Raw genomic sequence first — 11,213 nt, forward strand, 5'->3', positions numbered from 1 at the left:
TCTACATCACAGTTACCAGCTTCCATCGCTGATCAGAAAGAGGATCAAATAGTTGCTAAGTCTAGGCACTTTATAATTTTCTTACAGCCTATTTAAGATTATTGAAAAGGAAAATGTTTAGAAAGGGACTACATTCCTATGGGACTACATTCCAACTGCTTTATGTGACACTCAATTAGACTGTAAAATATCATATACTGCCATCTCCTGGTAGAAAACTGATATTACAGGAAAGGCGCACAGAAAAAGCAATCGAATAAAGATCTACCAAAACAGAGCAAGGCTTCAAATAAATTCTAAATTGTTTATGTATCAATTCACCACTTTTTATTGATCTGATATGCTCATGTACATTTAGAAAATGGCCCTGAAATCGTATTAAGTAAAGATTCAGTCATGCACCTGTAACATCAAATCTTTCGACGGTCTACTATTTTTCCCTGAGATAAATTATTTTAACTTCCTGCCTCTGTAGCCAATCAAATCGCATGTACGTAAGGAAGTCCCCAGTTCTGTCCAATCACAACACGCAGAGGACCAAGTGGGCGTGTACGTTGTCTGGAGCAGCTGCAAGACTTTCCTATGTTTGACCAGTGTGTGTGGAGTTTACCCACTGACTCGGTGGACAGACAGAGCTTACGAAAGCGAAAGGGATGAACGAGTAAAAGGGACTTTTGAATAGCAAAGATACAGAGACATTTCTAGAAGCTTTCACCGAGGGGACTACACACTAAACTGGTGTTTAGGTTGTTAAGGTGAGCGGAGGTGAACGTAACTTTATTGACATGGTTGGTGAACTTGCATGCTAGCATTAGCACCCTGACCAACGTTCATTTTGGTGCTGTTGGACATACTGTACCTGCCACATCATTCATTGTTCGTCACATTTTAGATGCTCACGGAATAAGGACCGTGTAAAAGTGGGAACCGACTCTGGCACTGACATCATATTCGTAGTGAAAAATGTGTGTAGCTACATTAGTTAGTGTAGGATTGTCACTTTGCATGTCCACTCCACCGGTTAAATCAATGTCACTGCAGCCTGTTCCCGCTGGCCGAGGGGGGATTCCCTGCATTGCAACGGGGTACATCACGTTTCTTGGCACGCCAGCCCAAGGATATCACCTTCTCAATATAGCACACCTCAGGGTGGGATCACTTGATGCTGCCTAAAGCAGAGAGCGCTTCGTGTGTGTATATTTGGTGACCACATGGCAGGCTGGCTGTCAGAGAAAACACTTGACAGTATAATGAGGAAGGGCTGTTTCACACTGCTGAACCAAAACAAACTGTGAGCACAACATGGATTTGTGTTTAAAGGTGCAGGGGGGATAAATGTAGCCTGAACCCAAAATGGAATTGGGCTTTTTAGGCAAAAGCTGAAAATATTTGTTAGTGACTAGTCAGGAAGAGTGTTAGTGATTTGTTTAATATACAGTGGGCTCCTTAGATAGTGAGAGCTGAGTGACCGCATGTGACCGCATGTGACCGCATGTTGAGACAGAAAGAGATAGTGTCCTTTCAAAACAGCTGTCACTCCACCACAGGTGCACCAACAGCCCTTATGTCGTTTCTCAATGCAGGCACAGACTGCTGTCTCTTCCCCTCTCCTCTCCCATTCCTCTAGTTCGCTCCCTCTCTCCCCTTCTGTCCTGTCAGTCATGTCTGGGTCCGTGAACATGTGCTTACTTACAGCTTACTTCTACAGCCATGCGCACACTACCACACTGCTTTTACTACCTACTACAGTAAATTTCAGTGTTGATGATTTAAAATACTCCGAAATGATGAGCGATTGCATCCTGGAGAAGTTTCTGAGTGATTTGTCTGCTTTTTTTCCAGACATGGAACCATCACCGCCCGGCACCCCCGCCGCCCCGAAGCTGGGCCCTTCCTCCCCCACCACCCCGAAGCTGGGCCCTTCCTCCCCCACCCCGTCTCCAGCCGCCCCCAAAGCTACCCCAGCCTCCCCAACTTCAACCACAGCCCAGCCTAAGCCTAAACCTGCCACGCCAACCACCCCAACCTCCCCCTCCCCTTCTCCCTCAGCTGGCTCGTCTCGGGCCTCACCCGTCCTGCCTAGCCCCTCTCCCTCCCTTTCCACGCCCTCCCCTACCTCCCCTCTGCGTCAGCCCATCAAGAGCATCTCTCAGGCGGGCAGGTCTCAGCTCAATGCAGCCTCTACGGGGAATTCCCCAACCAGACCGTCACCCGCGGCTGCTGCTCCCCCTCAACAGCCCCCTGCCACTCCTGAACCAGGTGAGAAAGGTCACACACACACATGCACACGCAGAATCATTGACCTTTTGCAGTTGTAATCCCCAGACAGATGCACTGGTTGACTGTTTCACGTCCTGCTTCTATCAGTGCATCTTACACTCCCGTTCTGTTGCATGAGTTGCTGTGTCTCCATGACAACCCTTGACGTTTACCACAACATGTAAAGTAGCCTCTCCCACATTGCTGACTTGAGGAGAAAAGCCTGTCTTGCCCTATCCTCCCACAGACTATTTCAACGCCACTCCAAGTTCCACTAACCAACGCCTGCATGTAAACTTCACACTGTGGGAGAGCTCTCAGTTCTACTGGGAATATCTAATTTTAATTTGTTGGATTTCTGGCACTGGCAGTGATTTCCTGCAGTGTAAATATGGAGTATGACTGGGAAGTGTGAAATCTAACACCTCAGCATTTGAATTTGGATCACACAAGTGTACGCTTCCTGAGTTTCTTCCAGTAGACCCAGGCCTGTCTTCTGAAAAATATGCATTGTGCGCCATCTGTCCTGTGAAGATTTCAACAGATAATCATAATGGAGCCGATGAAGATGGAAAGGGCAAGAGCTTGCATCAGCGTGTGTTGTGCGTGTTACATCATGAGCGTATAGCAGTTGTTGTTGACTGCGCTAAACAAACAGTTATTTTAGGGCTGAGGTGGAGGGCCGAGGCATGAGCTCCATGCCAGGAGGATTGACGAGCAGCTTGATGGAAGTTACTGGACCCTCTTCGCACTTCGTACTGCTCCCTAGTGACAGACAGGCACAGACCAACCACCGCCTCCTCCACCAGTATCGCTTACTGTTTTGGAACTTGGAAGTCTTTCCACATGTCTTGCCATCCCTCTCTTTTTTCCTGGTACACCGTGGAGAGATTTTCTCCCATGTGTTTGAGACACAGCTAAGATGGCACCTCACTTTACTGCATTTAGACACAGGATAGGCTAAGAAGCTTTCTCACATGAAGTGCTTTTTTTTGCATTAGCAAGGTGCGTGGTAGGCTTGTGCGTGATGTCGTTAGTCAAAATCATCAGCTAGGAAAAAAAAGCTAATTAAACCAACAAGGCTCAGTGGGACAGCCTGTCAGGACAGGAGCTGTTTCTGGAAGGATCTGACTCACGCTCAGAATATAGCTCTGCACTTGCTCTGTTAGAGTCACTCCCATTACCGACCGACGCTACGCTGATGGGGATGTCTGAGCTGGACTGTTTCCATATGCCTCATATTTATCTGGACCATGTGTGCAGGCTATTTTAAAACCAGAGCATAGTAAAAAAGGAAATGGATACATTTGAAATACTCAAAAAACATTATTTGTTTTATATTGTGAATGATTCCTCCATTTTTCGGGCTGTTTATGTGTCTGGGAATTACTTAAAAACACTCAAGTAGTTCAAAACTCTATGGCCATTTTTCATGTCTGTTTAAAATGCTGACTTGCATGTAGACAGCTTGGTCAGCAGATTCAGACCTGGTAATTCAGGGTAATTTGAATGTCTTGTTTTCAGCATATAGTGTAGACTAACTCACTGAGAGATTGATGTAGAGACGGCTGGGGTCAGACAAACATATGTTTGACTGTGTGTGTGTGTGTGTGTGTGTGTGAACATGCAAATCAAGAACAGCAACTGGGGACTAGCACCTGCAAGGCCTTCCAGTTGATAATAAATGGAGTCATGAACTGTCCTTTTATGTTGTGTAACAGTGTAAGTGTGGATGTGTACATGAGAAGTATTTGTATTTTTATAAATTCAACAACCCATTTCTCCTCATAAATGGCAAGGGACTACAATGAATGCAGTAAACATGAGCATAATCTATTCCAGAGCAAAGGAGCAGCTCTGCAGTAAAAGTGAATATGTAGTCTCCTCAGTGTTACCATAATCCTCACTTATAAATCTACCAGCAGTGGTTCCTAAAGGATTGTCCAGGGGTCATTAAGAGGGTTCCCTCAGCAAAATGATTCATAGTTAAATTTCACTACTATTCACTATGCAGTTAGCATGAGGGAGTGTTATTGTTATGACTATTTTGATCATAGGTTTCACTTTCCCTTCTATTATCTCCCCATTATCTCCCCCATTATCTCCTTATGGAGGGTGGTTTGTGGGTTTGACACAATCTTATCGAATGGGGGTCGGTCGTATCTATTTAGTGGTCCTTGCCATGTGTGTACTATATGTGTACTGTGATTTTCTGTTTCCTCCAGAGGAGCCAGAGGAGGAGCTAAATTTTGAGGAGCTGGCGGAGAAGGCAAAGTCTGGAGATGCCAAAGCACAGACCAGGGTGAGTGTCAGTAAACACCTTATTATTGACTTTAATGGCCATATGGTGGGCAAAGAACAGGTCAGCCAACCAATGATCAGTGTGATTTTAGAGCGCCATATTGATGGGAAGGACAGGTCATGAGTCAGCCAAGTCACAAGAATGCTTGCCTTGCTAAGTGTGTGTGTGTGTGTGTGTGCGTGTGTCCATCTGTACTTGTGTGCCCTTGTGTGTCTCTCCAGATGGGCCGTTACTTCCTGGCGGTGGCAGAGGACAGAGATGAGGAGCTGAACAACTGCACAGCGGTCACTTGGCTGGTCCAGGCTGCTAAACAGGGCCGCAAGGATGCCGTCAAACTGCTGCAGCGCTGCCTGGCCTCCAGGAAAGGTACCAAAACATCACACTGCTACCCTGAATCTATGGCTATTGATCAGAGCCTTTAGGATTGGAGAGATTAAGAGAGGAGAGAAGTAACGTAGTACTGAAATCATCAGGGTAAATTGGTTCGACATTAAAAATCTGGTTGTGAGGGAGATTTAGGGGTTAGAGAGACTGGAGGGCTTGGGTTAGGGTTTATTATTCCCTATGGGGATCAATAAAGTACCCCATTATTATTATTTATTAAAAATATGATCTTGGCACAGACGCTTCTGTGAAACCCAGTCTGGATAAAGAATGTCTACATCATGAAGTTACATTCAGTGAAGTTGTGAACTGAAGGGTGATTTGTTTCCATTAATTAAAGTGCAGTTTTTTGTTGAATGGTTGGAATAATTTTAATAGTTGATGCTGGGAATAGTTCGTCTTCGTGCTCAGTTCCAGCTGTACAGTCAATATCAACGCACAATGCACATTTGCCTGCGTGTTTGTCAGGCATCACGTCGGAGAACTTCGAGGAGGTGAAGAGGCTGTGTACAGAGACGCGGTTCGAGAGAGGAGTGAGGAAAGCAGCTCTGCTCATGTACTGGAAGCTGAACCCGGACAAGAAGAGGACAGTGGCCGTTTCTGAGATGCTGGAGAACGTTGGGCAGGTCCACGCAGAGCCAGGTATGCACAGGAGAGTTTTTACTTCAGTTAATAAAAATACATGTGGCTTTTACAGAGATGCACTACCAATATACTCATAGCTACAACTCATTTTAATTTAAGTGTGTATTTTGTACCTTCTCATGCCGTCGTTCCTCTGCCTACAGGTGAACCACCCTCCCCAGGCCCTCTCTCCAGCTCCGCCCAGAAACAGAGGAGAGTCCTGGAGAGTCTGGTCAGCAGCGAGGGTACGTTTGGTCTCAAGCGTGAGGCTTCATCTTGTGAGAAGTGTGGTCCTTTTAAAGGAGCTGCTGGCCATTGGCAGCAAGAGAAAAGCGATGACTAATATGATTACCTATAGACAATTTGTGATTTTAGTTCTTGGCACTCTCTGTTTGTATAGTGGATTTTTTACAAGGACAGATAAAAGACAGTTGCAATAACGAATGGTAACTTTCAAATTTATATGTTCGTATGTAAATTAACATAACAACTGTGTCTGTCTGTCCATCTTTGCAGCCAGCTCCCATGTGGGTCTGGACGACTTTGTTGAGATGACTAAGAAGTACGCTCAGGGCATTGCACCTTCGCTGGTCATGGCTGGGGAGGGAGGCGACGACGATGACGATGATGCAGTCGTGAAGAATCCAGATGACTTGCCCCTCCACCAAAAGGTGTGAAGCTCTCAGACATGGTAGAAAATGATGTGGCTAGTCTATGGTCCCTGAAATCCACACAAAGGGACACAAACTTTTTCAACTACTCTCTGTGTGAAAAAGGTCAAATCTTGACATTGCAAACATTAATTCATCTGTTGCCTTTGCCTTTATCTCTTTCTACTCTTATCTTTTGTTCTTTCTCTTTCTGCTGTAAAGTGTCATTTTTTTTTAAAATTCTCTGTCCCCCTCCGTCCGTGCATCTCTACCTTCCCTCTTCCCTTCCTTCGCCTCTTCTAGACTGAGTATTACAAGGTAGGATCACAGTTGGTGAACAACACCATGGCTTGAATCAGCATCGCTATTGGGTCCAAAAAGAGTTCTGGTCCCAGCGCTTGTCCCACAGTCGCAGAGCTTCAATATTTTTGCTCGGGGAATTCAGTTATTTTATATATTTTATATAAGCTCTCCTCCTCCTCCCTCCTGCCGCCACCAGCTGCTGAAGTTCCCGCTGCACGCCCTGCTGGAGATCAAGGAGCACCTCATCGACTGGGCGTCGCGGGCCGGCATGCAGTGGCTCAGCGCCCTGATTCCCACGCACCACGTCAACGCGCTCATCTTCTTCTTCATCATCTCCAACCTCACCATCGAGTTCTTCATCTTCTCCATCCCCCTGCTGGTCTTCTACCTCTCATTCTTCTCCATGGTCATCTGCACGCTGCGTGTTTTCCAGGTCAGAGGCCGACGATATTCTTACTCAGCATTGTTAATTTATGCACTACTGAAGCATTTTTGTTTTTGCCAGAGCTTTGGAGTAGAGAAGTACTGATCTGAAGGGAAAAAACTAGATGGATAAAATAATGAACATCTTTCTCTACAGAATTCAAAAGCATGGGAAACTTCCGGGCCTTGACGGACCTGTTGACTCACTTTGAACCAGGTCTGGACCTGGAGCAGGCTGAGACCAACTTTGGATGGACACACTTGGAACCCTACTTGTACGTACGCCTCCATTCACCCACCTTCATCTTTTTATTGGTTTACTCATCCATTCCTTTGCTCAGTTGAACATGTTTGTTTGCTTTGCTGCTGTGCAAATGGAGACTTTAGTGTAGTTCAGGTTTGACTAGTTTCACTGAACACTTGAGGAAATCCTTTTTACCACCTGCAGTTAGATACATTGCTGCAGCAGAAGATGCAGCAGAATGATTGCTGGTTGCAAAAAAAAATGAATTTGAATTGATTTTTTGAATATTCACATCAAAATGAACATTAAAACTAAACAAATTTAAAGAAATCAAGATGACAAGCACAGACACAAGGGTAAAATTGCCTGTTCAGCAAAATTAATCAATCCTGGCTCTTTGTTTTCCCAGGTACTTTCTGCTCTCGGTGGTCTTTGTGGTTTTCTCCTTCCCCGTTGCAGACAAGTCCTGCATCCCCTGCTCAGAACTGGCCACCGTCGCTCTCTTCTTCACCGTCACCTCCTTCCTCAGCCTGCACGCCTCTGCCCAGATCTTCGCCCGCAAAGCCCTCCTCACAGAGGTCCTGTCCGGGGCCTGCTCCCTCACGTACCTCCTCCCCAACTCCCTCTGGTTCCTGAGGGCCTTCGGGATGACGTTCATCACCGTGCCTGTAGGGGAGATGGTGGCGCTGAACCTGGGGGTGCCCTGCCTCTTATACGGGCACCTTTTCTATCTCCTCTTCCGCATGGCCCAGCTGAGAGGCTTCAAGGGCACCTACCTCTGCCTGGTGCCCTACCTGGTGTGCTTCACCTGGTGCGAGCTCTGCTTGGTGTTCCTCAACAACTCCTCCGCCATCGGACTCATACGCACCTGCGTGGGCTACTTCCTCTTCCTGTTTGCCCTCCCTATACTCTCACTGGGCTTGGCCGCCATGCTCGTCATCCAGTTGCTGCAGTGGTTCCTAGCCTTGGAACTGACCAAGATGGTTGTCACACTGACCGTTTGCTTCGTGCCGGTAGTGTTGAGGCTCTGGACCAGGTTCAGCCTCAACCCCATCGTGGTGTTCCGGTCACTGTCGCGGAGTAGCATCGTCAAGCTCATCCTGGTGTGGCTCAGCGCGGTGGTGCTCTTCTGCTGGATGTACGTCTACCGGTCTGAAGGCATGAAGGTTTATAACTCCACCCTGACATGGCCTGAGTACAGCAACCTCTGCGGCCCACGGGCCTGGAAGGATTCCAACATGGCCCAAACCCAGATTCTCTGCTCCCACCTCGAAGGACACCGCGTCACCTGGACCGGACGCTTCAAATACGTCCGCGTGACAGACATTGAGAACGGGGCGCAGTCGGTTATCAACCTGCTGCCGGTATTCGTGGGGAACTGGATGCGGTGTCTGTACGGTGAGGCGTATCCGCTATGCGATGAGGGGAAAAACGCCACAGCCGAGCCTGAGCCCCAGCCCCTTCCCGCCCCCGCGCCCCTCCTGAAGATCCCCTCTGCAAACTGAAAAAGCTAGCCAAGCACGAGTGCCACGTCAAACGCTTCGATCGATACAAATTCGAAGTCACAATGGGCATGCCACTGGAGAGGAAGACCAGGAACGGGACGATCGTAGAGGACGAGGACGCAACTAAAGACATCGTCCTGCGGGCCAGCAATGAGTTCAGGCCCATCCTGTTGTACTTGAACACAGGAAGCCTGGTGGAGTTCAGCACCATTCTGGAGGGTCGCTTAGGCTCCAAGTGGCCCGTGTTTGAATTGAAAGCCATCCACTGCCTATCGTGCGTCGATACCCTCATGCCCAGACGCCGGCAGTACAAGATCGAGCACGACTGGAGGCGCACGGCCCAGAGTGCACTGCAGTTTGCCTTCGACTTCTTCTTCAACCCCTTCCTGACCGCTCAGCTAGAGCAAGACTCGGAGACGCAGACGGAGAACGAGACTGGGCCACAGGAGGGAGGATAGAGGGAGAGGGAGAGGAGAGAGTGTGCACATCTCTTACATTACATGACTATTTGATACACATTTTTACGTGAGTGGGTGTGCTATTTACAGAATGAATAAGTGTAGAATCTATGAAAAGCAGCAGATTGTAGATTGGGTAATTGTAACATGTTATAAGTGTTAAGTATACACATAAGTGGTACTAGTACATAAGTATAGAGAGAAATGAAATGTTGACGCTAAGATGTGTAATAATAGTACTATGTTCAGCTGAAGAAAGTTAATGATTGTACACTAAAGCTTTCCCATGCCACTGTAAATATGCAATTGCGTGAGTGTGTGATTGCGTTTCAATAGCTTCTGAGCCAAAGTGTGAGAATACAGAAGCCACTTAAGTATAATGAAAGGAGACAAAGGAAGGGGAGAAACACAAACTATAAGGTTTTTATGATAAATAATGTAATTCACTTTAACACTGTAAGACACTACCTTAGGAAACACACACAAACGCACACACACTCACCCTCCTCATCTGTGGTCAGTAGTGTGTTTACCTTGAGCATTTCAGATAGTGTGTAATGGACAGTTTTCAGAATAAGCTGCAGACTTGCTCACCACATGAGTCCATTAATGAAGTCAGTTTGATTGTTTTGTATCAGCTGTACATAGCTCTGCAAACATTTTTTATGTATGATTGTCATCAATTGTTTGGCATTGTAACTACATGATGGTCAAAATCATCAACAGTATTGTATTTTACAGTTTCCTTATCAAATGCCCTCCCTGTCATTTCAATGTTGCGTCCTTAATTTAACAAAGGCATTTCTGGTGCAGCATCTGTGGCCTACATACAATTATGGAAACAAAACAATTTTTTCTCATAAGATGATGATACTAATGTAGACCCAGAGGTCTAATGCTGTCAAGCTTTAATCATTTTTCATTACATTATATCCTCAGTATGTCATTTTGAAGTGGTTAATGTGGGAGATTATTTCGAAGTGCCTTTATAAGACGTTATCTCACATTCAGATCCCATGTGATATTGTGAAGCGTCCTTGTTATTTACTGTTTATTTTTGTGATATGCAGTTTTGAAATGCTTGAAGATGAACTGCCAGTAATGCGAACCACTGTACTCCACAGTGCTGCTTTGGGAGTGAATAGACTAAATTGTGTCCCTAATCCTCAACCTGATAGCTCACCTGCTTCAAAGCTCATATTTATCGCAGCACTTATCCAAGTTTATCTCTGTTCTCTGTTCTCATGTGCCTTGCTCTTCCTCCTCTAGCTGTCTTATCTGTCCTCCCCTCTGATCTCCTGTCCCTGCTGTGCAGGGTTTTAATATATTGAACATTTGCTGTCCCTGAATGATGATGTAAGTGTTTCAGGTTAGGCTGTCACTACTGTATCGCTATACTGTGACAAATAAACTGAAGAAAAATGTGTTTGTTGCCTATTTTTTTAACAAAACATCACTTTTTGCATTCATTTTTCATACGAATTTCCAAAATGGGAAGCAAACCCTAAGTCCTGTCTGTATAAGCAACATGTGCTTATTGATTATGCACGCATAGACATGGGATTACCATTTTAGTACCTTAAATGCCATGCATGACAGGAACATGTTGTCTCCAAATGTAGTTAGTGTATAATGACACTAGGTGGCGCTTCAGACCACATGACTTTTGACACACACACACACTGTCATGATGACCCCATATAGATTAATATAATTATAAGCTATACAGCATGCACATTAACATAAGTGCTTATGATGGCACTGGCAATATTACACTACCGGTTACATTTGAATACAAAAAACATCACAGCTGCACGCCCATTGGATGCAATTTCGTTAAATCTTTATTCAGAAAAAAACATATTAACATTATTTATAACTGTCCATTTGACAATTTTGTCATCAAAATACATTAACACAAAAATATGTGAATCAACATTAGTTTGGTCAGGACGTGGAATCAAACTGACAGATGTTCCAAAAATAGGATAAATAAAAGAATAAACTGTCTTCTAAAAATAAAAGAAAGAGATTCTGCACATCAGCAAAGTAATCGGTGAG

At 45.5% G+C, this 11,213-nt stretch overlaps 1 protein-coding gene across 1 annotated transcript; it reads left to right on the plus strand.

Moving 5' to 3' along the window:
• The first annotated feature begins 727 nt into the window (after positions 1-727).
• wfs1b (Wolfram syndrome 1b (wolframin)) lies at positions 728-10,529 on the plus strand. The gene is given in 12 exon segments (XM_071542009.1): positions 728-755; positions 1,843-2,259; positions 4,485-4,561; positions 4,783-4,927; positions 5,414-5,587; positions 5,734-5,814; positions 6,086-6,240; positions 6,719-6,955; positions 7,103-7,115; positions 7,118-7,220; positions 7,599-8,662; positions 8,665-10,529. Coding segments are annotated over 11 exon segments (2,952 nt in total). The 5' UTR covers positions 728-755; positions 1,843-1,844; the 3' UTR covers positions 9,153-10,529.
• The last annotated feature ends 684 nt before the right edge of the window (positions 10,530-11,213 follow it).

This window comes from Centroberyx affinis, unplaced genomic scaffold (assembly GCF_046629955.1).
Source record: "Centroberyx affinis isolate AG114_WGS23_722 - 3 ecotype Tasmania unplaced genomic scaffold, CSIRO-AGI_Caff_v1 ptg003987l_1, whole genome shotgun sequence".
NCBI classification, from domain to species: domain Eukaryota; kingdom Metazoa; phylum Chordata; class Actinopteri; order Beryciformes; family Berycidae; genus Centroberyx; species Centroberyx affinis.